Source organism: Drosophila hydei, unplaced genomic scaffold (assembly GCF_003285905.1).
Source record: "Drosophila hydei strain 15085-1641.00,03,60 unplaced genomic scaffold, DhydRS2 tig00000249-arrow-arrow-pilon, whole genome shotgun sequence".
NCBI classification, from domain to species: domain Eukaryota; kingdom Metazoa; phylum Arthropoda; class Insecta; order Diptera; family Drosophilidae; genus Drosophila; species Drosophila hydei.
In genome coordinates, this window is record NW_022045695.1 from 19,633 (window position 1) to 40,984 (window position 21,352).

The 21,352-nt window shown below is 42.6% G+C and overlaps 6 protein-coding genes across 7 annotated transcripts; 2 read left to right on the forward strand and 4 right to left on the reverse strand.

The window, feature by feature from the left end:
• Window positions 1-2,665: 2,665 nt before the first annotated feature.
• LOC111600320 (epidermal growth factor-like protein 8) lies at window positions 2,666-3,205 on the reverse strand. The gene is made up of 2 exons (XM_023316379.2): window positions 3,018-3,205; window positions 2,666-2,950 (listed from the first exon to the last, which is right to left on the reverse strand). The coding sequence occupies exons 1-2, from the start codon at window positions 3,167-3,169 to the stop codon at window positions 2,737-2,739; spliced, it is 366 nt and encodes a 121-aa protein (XP_023172147.2). The 5' UTR covers window positions 3,170-3,205; the 3' UTR covers window positions 2,666-2,736.
• A 304-nt stretch (window positions 3,206-3,509) lies between these two features.
• LOC111600334 (tenascin) lies at window positions 3,510-5,893 on the reverse strand. Its single transcript, XM_030223659.1, has 3 exons — window positions 5,520-5,893; window positions 4,879-5,442; window positions 3,510-4,071 (listed from the first exon to the last, which is right to left on the reverse strand). Exons 1-3 carry the CDS (start codon window positions 5,816-5,818, stop codon window positions 3,567-3,569), a joined length of 1,368 nt encoding a protein of 455 aa, XP_030079519.1. The 5' UTR covers window positions 5,819-5,893; the 3' UTR covers window positions 3,510-3,566.
• A 1,202-nt stretch (window positions 5,894-7,095) lies between these two features.
• On the forward strand, window positions 7,096-9,560 carry LOC111600318. Its single transcript, XM_023316377.2, has 3 exons — window positions 7,096-7,474; window positions 8,279-8,821; window positions 9,370-9,560. The coding sequence occupies exons 1-3, from the start codon at window positions 7,155-7,157 to the stop codon at window positions 9,464-9,466; spliced, it is 960 nt and encodes a 319-aa protein (XP_023172145.2). The 5' UTR covers window positions 7,096-7,154; the 3' UTR covers window positions 9,467-9,560.
• Window positions 9,534-12,767, reverse strand: LOC115483002 (tenascin-like). Of its 2 annotated transcripts, none has more exons than XM_030223657.1 (2): window positions 12,512-12,767; window positions 9,534-11,530 (listed from the first exon to the last, which is right to left on the reverse strand). In XM_030223657.1, the coding sequence occupies exons 1-2, from the start codon at window positions 12,734-12,736 to the stop codon at window positions 9,629-9,631; spliced, it is 2,127 nt and encodes a 708-aa protein (XP_030079517.1). In that variant the 5' UTR covers window positions 12,737-12,767; the 3' UTR covers window positions 9,534-9,628. The 2 variants fall into 2 exon arrangements, with proteins under 2 accessions (XP_030079517.1, XP_030079518.1); XM_030223658.1 differs by lacking the exon at window positions 12,512-12,767 and adding an exon at window positions 11,815-12,075.
• Window positions 12,768-14,013: 1,246 nt separating this feature from the next.
• Window positions 14,014-16,213, reverse strand: LOC115483006 (multiple epidermal growth factor-like domains protein 11). Its single transcript, XM_030223665.1, has 2 exons — window positions 16,103-16,213; window positions 14,014-16,038 (listed from the first exon to the last, which is right to left on the reverse strand). The coding sequence occupies exons 1-2, from the start codon at window positions 16,190-16,192 to the stop codon at window positions 14,038-14,040; spliced, it is 2,091 nt and encodes a 696-aa protein (XP_030079525.1). The 5' UTR covers window positions 16,193-16,213; the 3' UTR covers window positions 14,014-14,037.
• A 2,846-nt stretch (window positions 16,214-19,059) lies between these two features.
• LOC111600337 (multiple epidermal growth factor-like domains protein 10) lies at window positions 19,060-21,127 on the forward strand. Its single transcript, XM_023316400.2, has 2 exons — window positions 19,060-19,109; window positions 19,237-21,127. Exons 1-2 carry the CDS (start codon window positions 19,060-19,062, stop codon window positions 21,125-21,127), a joined length of 1,941 nt encoding a protein of 646 aa, XP_023172168.2.
• Window positions 21,128-21,352: the final 225 nt, after the last annotated feature.

Here is a 21,352-nt window from a genome sequence, read left to right on the forward strand (position 1 = left end):
AGCTTTAAGATGCCTCGTGGCTTCGTTGTACATGGATTTGGCATCAGGCGTGCGTAATCTTAACCAGCGTCTCCTGGCCCATCTTTTGTGTATTAGTAGGTGTTGGGCCTCCAAGGTGAGGGGGATGTTGTACGGAGACTGTTGTCTTGTTTGGCAAGATGGTGGGGCGGCTTGGTGCGCAGCTTTGACTATTTCTTCCTGCAGTTTGTTTGCTGCGTAGTCCACGTCTTCAGGAGTGTTAAGTTCCATTTCTATGTGCAAAGAGTAATGGACACGCGCCTAAAGACTCCTAAATCTGATCCTGCTGGCAGTAGTTGTTTCCTAATGGGCAAGGGCTGTGGCTGCGCGTGGATTGTGACTATTAGTGGCAGGTGGTCAGAGGATAGGTCCAAGGATTCTTCAATGGTCAATTGCCGGTCACAGATGCCTTTGTAGACAGCGAAGTCGATTGCCGAGGGCCTGTGTCCATTAATTGGGTAACGGGTGGGGGCTCCAGTCGCCAATATGCTGAATTGTAAGTTTTGAATCGCCTCAAATATGACTTCTCCGCGACGATTCGCACTATTGCTTCCCCAAAATGGGTGCCATCCATTCCAGTCGCCGCCGATGAGGGTCTTATTCAACCTTTGGCCTAGAACCTGTTCCATGTGATGATCACACAGACCAGTGTTTGGCGGAAGATAAATTGACGCAACTTCGATCGCTCCAATAGACGTAGGCAGGGTGATGGCTGAGACCTGCATTGTTGCGTTGCAAATTGGCAGTAAAGGTGTATGCGGTATTGTTGCTCGTATGAGGATTGAGGATCCACCAAAGCAGTTTGCTCCTTCACCATGAGCCTGATAGTGTTCGTATCCGAAAATTTGTGTAGTGGGGCACTCATGAGTTTCTGTTATTAACATTATATCTATGTTTTCTTGTGAGAGAAACGCAGCCAGTTCCTGAGTCTTGTTTCTCAGGCCATTGGCGTTCCAGATACCCACACGTAAAGCCATTATTTGTAGGCAAGCTTGGTTATGATGGCCATTAAACTGTTTAGCATGGTTGCTTGTTGGGATTGTACTTCTCGCATCGCTTTGAGCTCGGCATTAATTGCGTCAAACTGACGTTGTTGTTGCTGAAGCATTTCAGTGAACAAAGTGTCACTTGTGGTATTCTTATTTGACGGTCCACCTCTAGCGGCCTGTGCGTAAGAAACACCACTAATAGGCGTTGCAAAGCTCGTGGCTTGGGTAATGCTCCGGGGCCTTGTAATTTCGGAAGCAGTACTCGGACCCGTAGACGGTGTTTGTGTGGGACTCCTTTTTTGTGCTGGGGATTGCAATTTGCGCAACCGCTTGTATACTTGGCAGCCCTTATAGTTGGCTGGGTGCTGTAACTCACAGTGCACACAAGTTGGTGCCTGGTCCTTTTCGCGGGTGCAGTCTTTGGATGCGTGTTTCCCGGCGCAACGCACACATCTGGGAGCTTTGTGGCAGTAGCGTTGTGTGTGTCCAAATTCTTGACAGCGATGGCATTGTGTCAGGTCGTTGTATCTTCTTGGCAGTTCCACTGTGCAGCGTTGCCTGCAGACAACTCGAATGTCCAAAATTTCTTTGTTGTTGGGGGCCTGAGCCACGTCAACAAAAAATATATTTAGCGGTGTTTTGTCCATACGGCTCAGTGGGTTGTGCACATTTGTAATTGTGTGGCCTTTGGTTTCCAATTCCTTTTTAATTAGTGTTGTATCAGTGCTGGAGTGAAGCCCTTTGAACACGACTCTATATGGTTTGTCCTCCTTAAGCTGGTAGCAGTGGAACTCCAATTCCAGCTTAGTAAAGTGGTCTATAACTCTGCGATAGTCCTCACTGCATTGGGTTAATACACCTATGTTATTCTTCTTTGGCTTAATTACGTATGATTTAGCATCAATTACTTTATCTATTATCTGTTGAAGTAGGGCCACAGACTTGATGTTTGGACACCATATGGGGGGCGGACGAGGTTTCGGTGTAGTTTGCTGGTCGGTCAATACTGGGGCTTCTGGAGCTACAGGTGATTCGCTGTAGTCTTCATCTTCTTCTACGAGCAGTGAAAATCGATTTTCTGATATTAATGCTGCATTGCTGGTGCTTGGTTCGTCGAAGATGAGCCTTTTCTTGATGGTTTTTGGTGAATTTGGCTGTTTACGTTTCGTGTTTTTGTTGTTAGTGATGCCTTGCACGGAGGCGATATCTATTTTTGAGTTTATTGGCATGATGGAGGCTTGCCTATTTGCCATCACAACGTTAAGCTGGGCTTGCATTTCTGCATTTACCTTTACAGCTGTAGCGAGGTTATTGACATTAGATGTCATCGCGGATTGTGCTTTTGAGTGCAGGCGCACTCGCGCCAAGCGACGAAATTTCGTAAATTGCAATTAAAGCAATTGAGTTACGCGGAAGCAAGCGATAAGAAAACGCTGCGTGTGCGGTTTTTGTTGCTGTTGCGTTGAAGAATGCACCGCAAAGTTCTATTTTTAGAACTCTGCAGCAGTAGAGCTTAAGCGAAGGCTGTTCGAATTCACGTCTTTACAGGTCGAACGACTGATCGCGATAATGCTACTCGATATTATCGAGTAGCATTGAGTAGAATATGGCGCTGGAATTGTGCATGTCTTTAGATTAAGATTTCAATGAATGACCAAATGGAATTTATTTTAATTGCAACAAACATTATTTTGTATTATTATCCGATTATTGGTTCAGGTTTTTCTCATTATTTGCGACACTGTCCCTCCCCCTCTGAATCTCTAAAATATCCTGGCCCACACTCACAGTTTCCTGGCGCGATGCATACACCGTTAGTGCATTCCGGATTGCAGATGGGCTCACAGTGCAAAGTAGCAGAATTGGAATTCTGACGTTTAACATAGCCCTCACAGCAATGTGAAAATTGACGTATTCTGATCTCAGGATTCAAGGTATCAACGCTGAAAAATTCGTTTATCAATTATTTTAAGTTCTTTTTGATATATTTATATGGTTTTTTATAAGTACTATACTGTTTTGTAGCAGATGCCCGACTCACGATTTGCCACCATCTCACGCACCCAGCTCTGATAATCGTTTTGCGACTGTTTCCAAAATTGCCCATGTGCGTAAGCCAGACAAATAATCAGCAGACCAATAATAATGCTATTCGAGCGCATTTTTTCTCTCTCTCTCTCGCGCTCTCCTTGCAGGACAGTTATGCTAGGCTTAAAGGTAGGCGAGCAACTGAGCTGCGTTAATTTTGAGAGCTGTTTTTATAGAAAGCTTAAGAACGGTTCATTGTCATTGTTCATTGTGAGTGTGTGTGCTTAAAATAGATGAATTTGCGCTGAGCCGTAGAAGAGCACGTTGTTGTAATGTGTTGAGTTGTTGTTGAGCATGCATATATTTGAGCGCCACTACAGCTAAGCCTCTGTATTACTGATAAGCGCGCTCACAGCGCATTTCTTTGTGCTTGACATCGCATTATAAAATAAGAATAAAAATATATTTGTTTTTGAGATAGTATATATTATTTTAGTATATATATATGTATATTTATATATGGCTAGTCAGCTAGTCCCACCATCTGTTTGCCTCAAGCATGCCTGCGGAGCCCAGTATAAAGTGTCTGCCCAGCAGCAGTTGAAACTCGTGCATCAGAGAGGCATTCACTCGCAACGGATTGATGGAGGCGTAGGTGGTCACCGTATCCGGCGACATGCATTTGTCTATGAACCGCGTCTTGCCCTCTAGGCAACGACAATGACCTTCCGCATTGCAATAGCCATTCTCGCAACGTTGATAGCTCTCCTCGGCGCCCACAACTATGCCGCAGCCGCAAACATTTGGCGCTATGCAACGGCCATAGAAGCCACAGCCGCGTTCACACACCGCATCGCATCTCTCGCGATTTCGCACATAGCCATTGAAGCAGCGGCAATTTCCCGGTGAAACGCAGACGCCATTGCGACACTCGTCCCCACAGTCCGGCAAGCAGCTGGTTGTATTGTGATCGTAACGGTATCCGTTCTGGCACACGCATGTCGTTTGATTCGCACAGAAGCCGTTCTCACAGCGCCTAAAGGTTGAGAAAGAGAGAGAGAGGGTTACAGAGAGCAAACGTTAGTTAGAGATGAGAGAACTAGAGATGGTATAAATAGTGAAATAGTGATGTGAAAATATCATTGAATTTCTATAAATACGAGTTTATCTTAAATATTTTATATATTGGATGTATGGAAAGGATTTCAAGTTATATATAAACAGACTATATCTGATAACTAGGATTAAAGTAAGTAATATAAGATTAAATTTACTATAAATATGCTCATCTGCTCTTAGTATATGCAAATATAGAAAGATCTGTTACAGTATTGCCATAAAGATCGAGATCTAAATTGATACATAATACATAGGTAATGATATTTGATATACATCATATATATACACATATGTATATATGTCATATAATATTAAAGTACAATATATGTTAACATAAAATAAATATATTAAAAAGTTCTAAAAACCTTTTGTGTAATTCGGGATATGTTTCTTAAAATTTTGATCATAATCAAAATTGAAACTGGAAAATAACTGAGCAAGAGTGATAGTATGATCAATAATTATAGTTTCTCTGTTCTTTAAGTTATTAAAAAGTTGGAGCTGTGGAAGTATTCATTAAGATTTGCCATTTCTCTCCAAGATATCTATATATCCATAACTCACAAAATATACCAAATTCATATACTTAGAAATTTATAGTAATCTTAGCTCTCTTCCTGTTTTTAACTAAATCTAAAATATTTACTGCAGCTCAAATTAATATTTTTCTCCATCTAATTAATTATTATATAGTTAATTTAAATTTCCTTGCTTTAGTACTCACATATAGCAATTGATTTCACAGGAGCTGCGATTCATGCGCTTCTGATAGCCTGGAAAGCACTCGCACTGATTGGGAGCCACACAATGACCATAGCCACAGTCGGGTATGCACATGGGCTGGCAGCCCAGGGCATTGGACTCCCTTAGACCGCGGGCATAGCCCTCGGCGCAGACGCATTTGCCCGGCTCCAGGCACAGCTCGTTGTGGCCGCAGGTGGTGTTGCACTGTGGCTGACAGAAGCGCTTCGAGCCATCCAGCTCGAAGCCGGGCTCACAGCGACAGGTGCCATTCAAATAGCACTGGCCATGCGGACAGCCCAGCGGGCAGGTGGCCACGCACTCATTCCGATAGTTGAGCACGAAGTCCGAGAAGCACTGACACTTGCCGCCGGGCAAGCAGAAGCCATTCTCCTTGCAACGGTCTCCGCAATCCGGAACACATCGCGACCAATCGTACTCGTAGCGCCGCCAGCCCTTGCAGCAGACCTCGATGACATTGAAGTACGGATTAGTCGAGCTGTTGCCAACGATCTTCAGTTCCTTATCGTACTGAAAGAAAACAGCTCTGAGAACGCCCAAAATTATATTGAAAATTTACACAATTTAAAGTAGCTTTCGAGTCTAATCTCTGGCTGTACTTACGGCACTTCCCGGTAACATTTGTCTGGATAAACGCCTCGCTGGGGCAGCGACAGGCCCTGCGGTATGATGTAGGGCTTGCGCGTCGATGTGGTCGAGGAGTAGCGGCGCTGTTGCAGCTGCTGTTCGCGCTGTTGCTTCAGCAACTGTTGCTGCTGGTGCAGTCGAAGCTGCTCATCGAGCAGTTGCTGCTGCAGCTGTTGTTCGTGCAGCTGCAGCTCGATCGCCTGCAGCAGGCAAATATAGATCAACAGCAGGCATGCCTGCAGGGCGACAGTGCGCAGCAGCCTGGTCGAAGGCATTGTTTCTCTTCTGGCTTCCTCGCTCTGATTTTCTCGTTTCCTCTTGTGCGATGCGAAGCACTGCCTGATCTGGCGACACAGTTGCGCTCAAGTCTCAATTGTTTACTGTGTGGCAGCAGCAACAGTCGCAGCAGTAGCAGCAATTGGAGAAACGGGTCAGCGTTTAATCTCAGCTGGGAGGGAAGCGGCGATAAGCCAACGAGCTTTCAATTAAAAATATTAGCAAGAGACTACGCAGTGCTTAAATTAAGAGTACTTCAACGAGACGTAGGCAACAAAATATACAAATAGAGAAAGACAACAGTAGGCTGAATGAGGGACAGAGGGAGAGAGAGATATATAGAGAGAAATGGAGAAAGACTGAGAGACATAGAGAAATAAATAGAGCGAAAGAGAGAAAGGCTTATAGAGATTGAGATATTGATATATAATAGAGTTAACAAAAAAGGGAGAGATAGAGAAATATATATGCATATAATTATTGACTTGAGAACTATTTAAAACTCACCTATTAACAGTTCCGGTGGTACGTATACGTAATATTATATTTCGTTTTGAGGAACAAAAAAATGGGAATAAATTTTTAAAATACTGATAAATATTTATATTTAAAACAATATATATGCTTATTTTTCATGTAATAGTTGTCAAAATAAATAAGTGTAAATAAATATAAAAAAATATCTTATAATTAATTAATTATTTAATTAATTAATTATAAGATATTTTTTTATATTTATTTATTTAATTAATTAATTAATTAAAAAAAGATTTCTCTATATTTATTTCTTTCTTTCTAATATTTAAATAATAAGTTGAATTATTATTATGCTATAATAAATACAGTTTTTATAAATATTTATAACAAAATATATAAATAATAATAAATAAAATTCTTTTGTAAAATTTAGAAAATATTTATGTATAAAATATAATAAGTCGACTGCTAAAGAAATAAATGAAAAAAAAGTACATTAAATATTATGTCAAGATCAAAATAAATAATAAAACAATTTAAAATCAGTTTTCAGAAAAATCGAAATATATTAATGTAAAAATTAACTTGATAGACTTGATAGACGTTTAGTCGTATAGAGCTTTTCTAGAACACAAATTTCACAACCTCAGCTGAGAGAAAGATTTGAACTGATATTGAGAACATGTCCGAAAAAAAGGAACAAAAACAAAAGCAAACGCAACTGATAAGCCGTCCGCAGTGATTTAGTGGGGCAGTAGCACGCGAGCGAAACTTGAGAACTTAGTTAGAATTTAGCAAGGGGATTGCAAACAACGAAAACCAAAACAAAAAGGCATAAGTGGAGCTAGCGAGAGGACAATGCATACACTTAGGCACGCCCAGCAGGCTTTGATAGTGCTGGTCGGCTTGGGCCTGGCCGGGATGCAGGCAAACGTGCCCAGCTACTCGGAGTACGATGCGCCCACGCGCTATGACAATAGGCGCGGAGGTGGCGGACGCTACAACAACAGGCAACAGGCAGCGGCGGCACAGACGCTCTATCCACGCTCGGGCGGCATCAACTTTGACCTTGCCGAGACGCCAACCCAGCAACAGCAGCCTCGTAGGCGGGAATACATGTTGCGCGTTCACGAGGGCGTCTCGAGTCGCGACCAGCACAAATGTCGCATATGGGTGCCGTAAGTACAGCGAAAGCTCATAGCAAACGAACTTTGCTTAATTTGCTTTGTTTACCAAACAAACTTTGAAGAATAGAATTCGAATTCAAGTAGACTACGAGAGACCCTAAAAGCTCTGCTGCAGCAGTTATTTTTAATGTTTTATTTTATTTTATACAAATATAATATATATGGGGTATATAACAAATTAAATATATATATAAATGTACGGAAATTAAATATTCTAAATTAGCCTAAGACTAAAGAGCATCCATAATACAAATTTTACAACTATAGCTTTAAAAGTTTTCGAGTTGCGCTTAAAAAACCAATAAATTCCAACTCTAATGAGCGCTAGTTGCCATGATATAGATTCTAAATCTGTTTAAGAAACTACATACCAAATTTGATATCGATAGACTTTAAAGTTCTCGAGTTATTATTGAAACTTCACGATATCAATAAAATAAAATTTTGGAATTTACGTATACTTAATAAGTTCCTAAATAACCATTTTGATAACTAAAGCTCTTAAAGTACTCGAGTTATATTTAAAAAAAGAAACTTTAAAGTCAACTTTTTATCGAAATGGATAAGATTTTGGTATAACTATATATTATATATTATATTTATGACTGAGTAAGAGAATGTTGCATCATATAATATAATATAAATAATATAATAGCTGATATACAATCAGAGCTGGGCATCTTCTATGCAGGCTTCTAATAGATTTTCAATATATAATACATAATCATATCAGTAGTCTATATGTCGTTGACTTAAGCGCCTTCCTGTTGCTCGCTTAACTTTGGCTTTTTCTAGCGCTGAGGCCGTTTCCAAGTATCCGCTGGCCAGTCTCATTCAAACGGATGTGGCCAACAAGCTCAGCTCGATTGAGGTCTGCTGCACCGGCTACACGCCCACCCGGCTGATGGGCGTGACCGTCTGTCGGCCCATCTGCAGCTGCCAGAACGGTGGCTGCCGCATCCCGGGCGAATGCGATTGCTACGAGGGCTTCGTGCGCAACGACAATGGTGACTGTGTGTTCGCCTGCCCCATCGGCTGCCAGAACGGCAGATGCTATCTGGACGGCAGTTGCCAGTGCGACATGGGCTATATGCTGGACGAGACGCGACGCTTCTGCCGGCCCATCTGCAGCAGTGGCTGCGGCAACAATCCGCGCCACAATTGCACCGAGCCGGAGATCTGCAGCTGTGCCAAGGGCTATCAGCTGACCAACGAGGGCTGCCAGCCCGTCTGCGACCCGGACTGCGGCATCGGCGGCATCTGTCGGGACAATAACGAGTGCGACTGCGGACCGGGCTATACGCTCAAAGACGGCGTCTGCCAGAGCGATTGCTATCAGTGAGTATTGTCGACATTATCAAACAGGAATGAATAGACGAAGATGAAGATGGGCAGTAGAAGAAAGCTTAGATAAATATTTATAGGGTATAAGAACTGACGGTAATATACCCTACTGACACACTTATAGAGTATTTAACAAGTTGAACTTATAAATTTGTTTTAGCTTATGGATGTAGCTAGGATAAAAGTTGTGTATTGTGTTAATGAGTGAGAAGAGTATATTAGTTGTGTGCAATGCCCGTCTGTCAGCAGGCTTGAAATGTAGAGCAGACACTTTTTAATAAGTTGCGTGTGGCTAATCGGAAAAGCGATGGAAAATCTACCAAAGCCTTGCAGTTTGAGCTCTGCAATTTGACAGTGAAGTCAGTGTTTGATGACTTTCTTTTAAGATAATATAATAATAATAATAATAATATAAGCATAATAATATAAGCAATTGCAAACTGAATGAACTATATATTTACATAAAACATATTATACATGTGTGTCTAAGTATTTAGTTATAGATATACAGATTAAAATGATATCGGTTTTTCTTTCCACAGAAAATGCTACAATGGCGTATGCGTGAGTCGCAATCGTTGCATCTGCGATCCCGGCTTTAGCTATCACGAACAGTCCACGATGTGTGTGCCCGTCTAAAATCTAGCTAGGCAATTGGTTATAAATACTTTTTTAACACTTTATTAATAATAATAAATGATACTTTTTAAATACAACAAATACTCGTTCAACAACCAGAGGCAGGAAAACAGCTATTGGGATTTCAAATTATAAATCTCTAATTTTTGTAAAGAATTATTTTTATAGTTTATCGTTACAGAGCACATAGCAGTAGTTCTCCTGCTCTTGAATGGCCTCTTGACGTCGGTGCTTTAGGTAGAGATGCGAGGCGACAATAATGAGCAGCAAAACGATGAAGCTGCCGGCGGACCAGGCTAGAATCACTGGCCACTTGGATGTGCCGACTGCTGGCCGCCTCGAGTTATGAGCCGCTTCGCCCAGATTCTGCTCTGTTTGCTGATCGATGCGAATGGCTGTGGTCGCCTGGCAGACCAGACGCTGCTCGTGCTCTTCAGCCGGGCATAATAGTTGGCCTGTTGCCTGGTCGCAGCTGCACAGTTTGAGATCCACGCAGGGCTTGTCGAAAGCATCCTGGCAAATGTTGACGCACTTGATGGCAGCTTCCTCAATTTCAGTCCATGCGCGCCAACAGCTGCAGCTGATGCTGCTACAATTTGTGCCTGGCTCCTTTTGCTGCAGCTCATCCAATTGCCGTTCCGTTGAAGTTGTCACTTCCAGCCGCAGCTGACAGCCAGCCGCAGTGCGCTCGTAGCCAGAGTGACACAGACACTGCTCGGGTGCCACACAATCGCCATTCGAACAGTCGCCACTGCAGCTGGGCCTGCAGCTGGTGGCATTGAGTCCATCTGCCGGCACGTAGCCTGCATTGCAGGCGCACTTCTCGGGCGCCACGCAGCTGCCGTTCACACAGCTCATCGTGCAGCTGGGACGGCACAGATGTGGCAGCTCCTTCGAGGTCGGCTCGTAGCCCAACTGGCAGATGCAGAGCTGCGGTGCCATGCAAGTGCCCAGCTCGCAGGCTGGCTCACAAACGGGTTCGCAGACATCTTTTGAGTCTGTTGCAAAGCGATAGCCAGGCTCGCACTCGCAGCTGTTGGGTGCGATGCACTTGCCATGAATGCAGTTGGAGCTGCATTGCGGCTCGCAGGTCTGATTGGGACCCATCAAGTAGCCGGAGTTGCAGGCGCACTTGTCAGGCGCAAAGCAAAAACCATTCGAGCAGTCCTGGCTGCACTTCGGCTGACACACCTGCTCGACCTGCGACATCTCGAAGCCAGGATAACATTCGCACTGATTGGGTGCCACGCATCGGGCATAGTCCGCACAGCTCTCTGGACAGTGGGCTTCACACAGACTATGATTTTGGCTTAGGACATAGCCTGGCTTACAGATGCAGACGTTTGGCGACAGGCAACTGCCATTATCCGGACATGCTGGGCTACAGATCGGCTGGCAGCTGCCATCTACGGCGATCTTGTAGCCCTCGTCGCACACACATTCTCCTGGCTTGCTGCAATTGCTATGCGCTGGACATGCTTGTTGGCAAACCGGTTGACAGCTTCCATCTTCGGAGCTCATGTAGCCCTCGTCGCACACACATTCTTCTGGCTTCTTACAGCTGCTGTTTGGTGCACATCCTTGACTACAGATCGGCTGGCAGCTGCCGTCTTCGATGCGCTTGTAGCCCTCTTCGCACACACATTCTCCTGGCTTGCTGCAACTGCTATGCTCTGGGCAACCCTGACTACAGACAGGTTGACAGCTTCCATCATCGGAGCTGGCGTAGCCCTCGATGCACACACATTTGTCGGGCTCCTCACAGTTGCTGTGCTCCGGGCAGCCCGCATTGCAGACTGGCAGACATCCGCCTGAGCCTCCGTTGTTGCTGTAGCCCGTGTCGCAGGCGCATTCTCCCGGCGACTGGCAGTGGCTATGTATGCCGCAGCCAATGCAAAGTGGAGTGCAATCATTTCCTATATAACCGTTATTGCAGCTGCATTGATCAGGCGCGCTGCAGTGTCTATTATCGCCGCAACCTGCAGTGCAGACGGGCTGGCAATCGTATATCGATCCTTGATAGCCTTCACAGCAATAGTAATCCGTTTCAAATTTGTAGGCGGTCTGTGACGTAAGTATAATAGTATTATAGATAAGTCAATTGTCATTCATACTGAATGGGATGATGATGATGATGATGATGGAGGCGAGGCTGTTGCTAATAATAATACTGATGATATTGCCAAGAATAGTATCCAGACTTAAGAAATGAATTTGTACTTTGATCGCGCGAAGTCTGGATTTCTCCTTCATGAATTCGCTTATCACTTTTTGTGAAATTAAGGCGGAAATACTTGAGAAATATTGCCTTGCGCTATTTGAATTTTGACATGGTTTTCTAATCTCACCTCCGGCACGTATTGCGTTTCAAGTCGTGATTTGGTTTTCCAGATGAAGAATACTCGCTTTCTATACGTTATGGTCCTCAGCCTTTGTACCATCTGAGTGTACGAAACTCTCTTCAAGCGACTGCACACTTTAGTATCATACATCATTGTTAGACAACAGCCACAAAGGCTCATCAGCAGATATATCATTAAGTATAGACCCTGCATTCTTAAGCTCTTCTCAACGAACCTTTCGCTAGCTCAAACCAAATGCAACTGAGCAGTGACTGAGACGTTGAAGCGAACTCGCACTCGGACAAATGTTTCAGTTATTAAAATACATCCGGAAAGTATATATATTAGTTACATTCATGCAATATGTATGTATGAGTTAAGATATAAACAAAAAGTGAAGCGAAATAACAAATTTTGCTATCAAAAAATATATAATATAATATAATAAAATCTTATATATATAAAAAAGGTTTTCTTTTGTATTTTGCTGTTGTTGTAATTCATATTATTTTATTTGATTTTTAGAATAATTCTTCGTCGTCATTATAATTTTTTATAATTTAAAAAAAAAATCATTCAATTGTTTTTGTTTTATTCATATTTTTTTTTATTATATTTATATCAATTAAAAAAATGAAAATTATTAAATATATCTAAAGCTCGCAACAAAAAAGGTTTTTTATTTATATTATTTCATAATTACCTCAGGAACCGTTCGGAATTCATATCGAGAATTAGCGCGGTTAGCCCAAAAAATGATTCTGGTCGATGAATGCTCCGGCAGCTTTATAAGTCTAAGTGTTTGTTTAGTATACGAAATTTGTTTTCTTCTGGAACACACAAATCGAGGAATTCTAAGTCCACTGCCAATTGCCACAAAATAAAGTGTGAATAGCAAACACAACCAAAAGTGATAAGAACTTTGCATTTTTGAAGAAAATTGTCGATTTGAGTGCAACTTTCTGTGCGAGTCGGCAACGCGTTTCAAACTCAACTGTGAGCGCAGATTAGTTAGTCAATTTCGCATGTACTTTGTTCATAACATCCGGCATTTTACAAGATAAAAGAGCTATGTTAATAATAACTAACGTTGAGAGATAGAGGGAGACAGACTGAGTAACAGAAACTGATAAAGATGATAATACAACTTAGCCTTTGCTCATGTAAAGCGCTCAACCTTGGACCACATCTTGGATGTAATCAGCATATGTATGATGTGGGTTGTAGATGTATCTAGTTTGCATTAGAATCAGGTCATTTATTTTTTACTTGCTTAATCAATTTAGCACTCAGTCAATCATTTAGTTAATCAATCAGTCAGCAACACACCCAACAGGCAGCGAGACAGTCATCAGTCTAGGCAGTTCGTGAATCTTATGTTAATTGAGCCAATGACTGCATTAATATATATAAGAGTTAATCTAATAGTCTCAGTCAGCTAATTCAATCAATCAAACAGTTTGACAGTAGTTCAATTAATCTGTCAATTGGATAAGAATATGCCAGTCCGTAACAATAATTAGTCAGTCAGTATTGATATGAGTCAATCAGACAGTCAATCACTCAAGCAGTCAGTCCGTTGTTTAATCACTCAATCAATCAAACATTTTGGCACTAGTTAAAAAGTCTGAAATCCAGCCAGAAATTGACTCATTTAGTCAGTGTGACAATCAGTCAATTCAATTCAATCAAAGTTCAGTTAGTCAATGAATCAGTCAAGGAGTTAGGTTGTCACCCCATCAACCAGTCAAAGAAAGTCAATCAGTCAATCAGTCAATAGAACGACTGTTCCACAATTCAGTCATTCAAACAATCAGGCTATCAATCAATCACTTAAATATATAACTTATCATCAATATGTAATATAAATATATTTAAGTCAATTAATTATTTGAGCTCATAAACTTGAGTCAATCAGATTCAAAATTTCAATTTTAATATATAATTATTTAATGTATTATCGACTAATACTAGACAACAACAAAATTGTTTATAACTTAAAAATGAAAATGTTAAAAATTATTATTGAAAATAAATGAAATATTTTAATTGAATTTGTCACGTATTTAACACTGTAAGCCTCATAAATTATTTTTGTTTTTGAGGTTTTTTTTTCGATGCGTCACAAAGAGTTGCTAAGCACATTTTTACTGCAAGCTGATTAAAAATGAATTAAATTACATATATTAGTTTATTTTTGCTCTTTTTATGATTTTGATTTGAATTGGCTTATTGCGCATAGGATGCGTTGGTGATGCCTTCCAAGCTCGTATCGTATTTATCTAGATCCAGACACTGCATGGGCAGAACATTATTGTCTGATTGCATTTCAAAAACGGGCTCCTTGTTGCGCCTTTTGCAGGCCAAGACAATGCATGAGACCAAGCTGATGATCGCTAAAGCAACTGCAACTGATAACATGATGATGGTAATTGTGGCCTTCGTATGTGAGCAGTTGCGATTGAGCTCATCGCTTGGCTTGTAGCCGGCAATGCATGCGCATTGCTCGGGCTGGGCACAGTAGCTGTTGTCGCCACATTGGCTGCTGCAAAGGGGCATGCAGCGGTTGCCCACGCCCGTATAGCCAGGCCGGCAAGCACACTTGCCGGGACCTATGCAAATGCTGTGCGCTTCACACTCCGGCGCACAGACGGGCGAGCATTTGCCCATCGCATCCTCTGCATAGCCATTCAGGCATTCACACTTTTCGGGCTTGCTGCAGTAGCTGTTGGCCAAGCAGCCTGTTGAACAGTGTGGCTCACAATCTACACTTTCTGCACTCTTGCGCTGAAAGCCCGTCTGACAGGTACATTTGCCTGGACTAGAGCACTGCGTGTTATTGCCACAAGCCACACAGATGGGCAGGCACTTGGCCTGCAGCTCGGACAGCTGATAGCCTGTCTGGCAGCCGCATTTGTCTGGCTCGCTGCAATAGCCATGTTCTCCACAATCTGCCTTGCAGATGGGCTGACAGACGCCTTGCTCATCTCTACGATAACTCTCAATGCATTCACAACGTTCTGGTTGAATGCAATGCTCGTGCGCGCCGCACTCCGTCTGACATTGTGGCTGGCAAACGCCCAGCTCATTCTCCACGTAGCCCTCCTTGCACAAACACACGTTCGGCTGGGCACAGTGCATGTTGAGGCGACAAGGCTTCGAGCAATGCGGCTCACAGATGCCCGTTTCAGTTCGCTGATAGCCTGGCTGGCATTCACAACGGTCTGGTTGAATGCAATGCTCATGCGCGCCGCACTCCGTCTGACATTGTGGCTGGCAAACGCCAAGCTCATTCTCCACGTAGCCCTCCTTGCACAAACACATATCCGGCTGGGCACAGTGCATGTTGAGGCGACAAGGCTTCGAGCAATGCGGCTCACAGATGCCCGTTTCAGTTCGCTGATAGCCTGGCTGGCATTCACAACGGTCTGGTTGAATGCAATGCTCGTGCGCGCCGCACTCCGTCTGACATTGTGGCTGGCAAACGCCGAGCTCATTCTCCACGTAGCCCTCCTTGCATAGACACATGTCGGGCAGAGCACAATACCTGTTGAGCCGACAAGGCATGGAGCATTGCGGCTCACAGATGCCTGTTTCAGTTCGCTGATAACCAGGCTTGCATTCGCACTGACCTGGCAGAATACAATGCTCATGCGCGCCGCACTCCGTCTGACATTGTGGCTGACAAACGCCCAGCTCATTCTCCACGTAGCCCTCCTTGCACAAACACATATCCGGCTGGGCACAGTACCTGTTGAGTCGACAAGGCATCGAGCAATGTGGCTGGCATATGTCCTCAACGCGCTCGTAGCCTGGCTTGCAATCGCATTGTTCTGGCTTCGTGCAGTGCTCGTTGGCATTACATGATGCACAGCGGGGACTGCACAGACCCAATGCATCCCTGGTATAGCCCACAACGCATTCACACTGATCCGGTCGAGCACAGTATTGGAATCGTCCACACTCCGCATGACAAACGGGCTCACAGTTGGTGGCATTCAGCTTGGATCTCTGATAGCCATTCAAGCACGTGCATTCACCTGGCTTGTGGCAAATGGTGTGGCTGCCACAATTCCTTTCGCACTGTGGCCTGCAAAGCGTTTCGTTATTATTTGGCTCAATTTGGAAACCGGCGCGGCAAACGCATTCGGGTTTCTCATCGCCCACACAATCCGCATAAAGACCGCATTTGGGCTCACAAGTGGGCTTGCACTTGTTTGAAGTTTCAATCTGTTGACACGTAGTTGCTGTAGATAGTTCATTAGTTGTTAACAACAGTTTGCCCAACTCATACCACTGTAACATAGAAATCTTCCTGCGGCTCTCGGTAACGCATCGATCCAGTTGTATCCAACAGAGTGTGAGTCACTAGCTTCTTCACCATCTTATTCGTGGCCACCAGCACGGGCAACAGTGCGCACTTGTCGTATTATAGCCTAAGGTATAATCCAACTGGACCAGGAGCAGGCATATTGGCACGAGCACACGCCCAAATCCAACTCCAGCTCCAGACATGTTTAGCAATTTAAAGTCAACTTTTCGATTCGGTTGAAGTTTAATAAGTAACTGATTTACAAACTCTGATTTCATAACTTATATAGCTTTACTTTTAGTTTATTAAACCGCAAAAACCTTAACGATTCCACACTTTATAAATACTATATATAGTTGCAAATATTGGCAAAGATAAGCGAATTGACTCTTGAATGAGCAAAGGAACCAGCATAAATTTAAATCTTCAACAAAGTTACAAAGTTAAATAATTTCAGTTAATTAAATTCCTATAAAATCATTGAATTGTTATCAAAAATTGTGTCATCTAATTTAAATTTAATTATAATTAATTCTAAAAAGTTGTTTTATATATGTGGGAAACTTTTGCCTTATTGCTAATATAAATTTCAATCAAGTGAAGAAATAGTAGTTAATTAAATAAATTAACATTTTTTAAATTAACCTAAATCTTAAATATTATACTAATAATTCCCATATATCAGTTCAGCGTATATAAAATATCTTTGAAGTTCTTTATTGAACTAAATATAAACTTTTCTCGAATTAGCTTTTTTTTAAAGGCTGCGTTTTAAATTTAATTATAACAAAAAAAGCTGTTAAGGAAAAGTGCTGCCCATCTTAAAAAATTTAGCCTGGTCAATTTTGCCAATCGTCGCAAAGTCTAATAATTGCATTTGGCATTTAATGACTATTCGGTTCTGGTCACACTGCCCTTAAGGAAAAGTACTGCCATCTGCAAAAATTAAGCGCTGACCAGCTGTGCCAATCGCTGCAAAGCCTATAAAAGGCTCTATGGCATTTACTCACTTTGTACACTTTGGTCACACTGCTCTTCTGAGATCTTAGCGAATGTAATTTAAAAATTTATATAAGTTTGGATATTCCTGAATATTCAGAGCTTTTGAATTTCATATGAAAAAGTGTTTAGTCGAATTAAAAAAATATTAAATTCTATAAATTTTTTTAATACATAAATAAATTATAGTCAGTCCCTTTATGTCTATTTAAATCTTTTTATGCATTTATTTATATATTTTACAATTAATATCAAAGAATACTTTATATTCAACATTAAACATGAAGTCAAACATATTTTAAAGACTAATCCTAAAACTTAAATGTAATTAAAAAATCATAAATCAAAGTTTTGCCCTTGCTTACATGATCTCGCAGACTGCCTAGCTTTCAGCTTTAGTTCGCTAAGGCCTAGCTCTACGTTTTATAATTGAATTTACTGTGAGTTATCATTTACAATGTATTTGCTTGTTTTATAAATAGGCTGCAATTTTAACTTGATGTCATACATAGTGAATGCTCTGTGCTTGCTCCGATAAGCGAAATCTTGAAATGCATTTGTCATATTCAATGCTAAGGACCTCGGCTTGACTTCATATGGCCATATCAGAAGCAAAATAATTGAGAGTAGGATGAGGTCGTTGTTTTGGCCACCGAGGGTTCAACAAACGTTTATATACACACATGCTTATATATGTATATATATATATAGAAAGAGAACTCTGATAAGCAGTAGCACAAACACAAGTCAGATCTGAATTGTCTGTAATTCGAATCTCATTTGTCAGTTCATTTGTTAATTGTGCACTAAAGCGAATGGTGTTGAGTTATCCCAGACTATAGAGAATACGAAAGAAATATGTTGCGCCTACTAATAATAGGTCTGATCAGCTCGCTGCTGATTTGCCTACAAATCGATGCCTGCACGGAACGTATACCGTAAGCTGCTGCCTAATCGAACTTCATAAAGATTTTATATCTAATTGACAACAAATTTTTGTGTAGAACAATGAAAATGAAAGTGAGCCTCATTACGATGCGCAAACATAATTCATCAAGCAACTGTACCACCGACTGTGGACAGCTGGTTGTGCGACCTATTAAAGAGGTGTGTATAAAGTGCACTAGCGACAAATTAAGCTATTCTAATATGGAAAAAGGAGAATATAGACATATATTAAAATATATAAATTCAAGCACTTTTTTTGACATTTTATATATTCCTTTTGAAATTAAAATATTTTAAGAAAAGGCTAACTCTGTTCAAGCAAAGAATCACTTACATTCATAATTAATTTAATTAATCGACTCTTTAATATGAACTCTTGTACTTGGTCAGTGATCAGCGAACTGCTTATCTCTTATTCAATTGGTTTTTAAATATATATATTACTTAATCAGCTATGAACTTTACATTCTATAGAATTGATCAGCTGTTCACAAATGATCAGTTCTTTTGAGTTCTTAGTCATGACAACTGAACTGATCATTATCTAAATATTGTATATCGTGAAAGTAATTCAACTACAAGACTTCATAATTAACAATTGAGTTTATCAAGGAAATAAGATATAGAGTAAAGCGGATATAGAGTTCACAACTTTTATTTTATATCAAGTTGATATGATATCTGCTGTGCTCTCTCTCTATCTCTCTCCTCTCCCTATCTCGCTCTCTCTTTCTCTCTCTATATCTATTAATATATCTATTTCTCTTTCTGTCTCTCTGTCCTCTATATCTCTCTCTCTATCTCTCTCTAAGTCTATTTTTCTTTCTGTCTCTCTCTCTCTGTCTGCTTCTTCAAAATAAATTTAAAAATTGTTTATTCCTCACATTCCATAGTTTAATTTTTAATTTTATAATGACCTGATTTTGATCGAATTTATTTATTTATATATATATATATATATATATATATATTTATTGTATAATCAGACTTATATGTCAATAGAAGATGTTTGCTGCGAAGGCTACGAACGCAAGGAGGAAAAGTAAGTAAGCCCTCAGCCTTAACTTAAAACTTACCTTTAGTAAATATCTCAATCATCTCTCTCTCTCTCTCTCTCTCTCGCTCTCTCTCTCTCTCTCTCTCTCCCTCACCTTGTCTGCCTGCCTTAGCGGCGTGTGCTTGCCGAAGTGCCATGATTGTGGCGTCGGCGGCAAATGCCTCTCGCCCGAGGTGTGCCTCTGTGATGCTGGCTATAGCAATCGGGATAATCGCAGCGTTTGCGCGCCTGTTTGCAGCGAGCCCTGCGTCAATGGCAATTGCATTGCTCCGGATGTTTGCCAGTGCGCAAATAACTATCGTTTTCTTAACAATAGTCTGTCGGTTTGCCTACCTATTTGCAAATCTAGCGACTGTACGAATGGCATTTGTCAAGAGGATGGATCCTGCCTCTGTCGGCGTGGCTATCGCCGCAATGAGACGCTGGACAAGTGCGTGCCCAACTGCCCGAATCTGTCGGAGCACAGCGATTGCATAGCGCCGAATGAGCAGCGCTGTCATGACGGCTACGAGGGCCACTGGGACCAGGAGCAGAACTATCGCTGCGAGCCAATCTGCAGCAGCGGCTGTCCCAATGGCAGGTGCTTGGAGCCCGAGCACTGCGCCTGCAACGTGGGCTTTGGCCATGTCGGCAATCATATTGAGGCGGGCTGTGAGCCGATTTGCCAGCCGGCCTGCATCAATGGCACCTGTGCAGCACCGAACCACTGCCTGTGCCAGCCAGGACATGTGCCCACGAATGGCAGCCAACACATTTGCACGCCCAGCTGTCGCCAGGGCTGTGAGAATGGCGTCTGCAGTGCACCCGGCGAATGTGCGTGCAACGAGGGCTATAAGAAGCTAACGCCTCATCGCTGTACGCCCAGCTGTGAGCCGCAATGTGGCGTCAATGCACGTTGTACGGCGCCCAACATCTGCAGCTGTCATGAGGGCTTCGTAATGGCAAATGGCAGCAGCATTCATTGCGAACCACATTGCAGCAAGCAGTGTTACAACGGCATCTGTAGCAATCCCGAGGTGTGCAGCTGTTTGAGTGGCTACGAAGCGATCTCGCCCTACTATTGCGTAGCCAAATGCAGCCACTCCTGTGTGTTCGGCACCTGTGCAGCGCCAAATGTGTGCCGCTGCTTCAATGGCTACCGGCCCCGCGCTCACGATCCCTACGTCTGTGAGCCCATCTGCAGTGAGCCGTGTAACCATGGCCGTTGCATTGCTCCGGAGATATGCGAATGTGAGCCGGGCTATGCGAAGCGTTGGCCCAGCGGCTCATGTGAACCGCATTGCACCCAGAAGTGCATCAATAGTCGCTGTGACGGCGGACGTTGCCGCTGCTATGAGGGCTATCGTCTGCGCGACGGCTCTACTTCCATATGCGATCCCGTCTGCTCGCCCAGCTGCATAAACGGCGAATGCGTCGAGCCCAACAGCTGCAAGTGCTGGCCCGGCTACGAGGATACCAAGCTGTTCTACGAGTGCACACCCGTCTGCCGGCCGAGCTGTCAAAACGGACGTTGCAAGGCGCCAGGTCGTTGCGTATGCAACGAGGGCTACATGCTCTACAATACGAGTGCATTGCATCTGTGTCACGCGGCATGCCAAGAGCGCTGCATCAATGCCGAATGTCTGCGTCCAAATGAATGTGTTTGCATGCCCGGCTATAGTTTTATATCCATCAGCAGCAGCGAATGCAGCCCCGACTGCAGTGAACCCTGTGAAAAGGGAAGCTATTGCGCGGCACCAGAAACCTGCAAGCGGCTGACATATCGTGCTCTGAGCTCAGATGGAACTGGTGGCTTCTCCAAGTGGAGCAAGCTGGGCCTAACTGCACTGCTCTGTGTGCTGCTCGTTATGCTGCCCGTGATACTGACGCGTGAGTATCTGCAGCGACGTCAGTCGAGGAAGGATAAACAGCGCGTGCATCTGATCGAGAATCCCAGCTATGGTGTCTGCGTGGCGAACACTGAAGAGTTGCCTGCTGATCAACAGATTGAATTGGGCGATTAGGCTAATAAATACTGATAATCGTCGCTTAAAAATCGATAACAAATGTTTTAGGCTAATCGATAAGCCATACATATCGATAACATTCTTTGCAAATGACAGGTAATTTTTCTTATATAATCGATAACATGAAAAAAATGTTAACAGCACAAGTAAACGATAATATACGATTAATTATCGATAACTTGATTTGCATATATGATCGATTTCTTTACACTGAAGAAAATA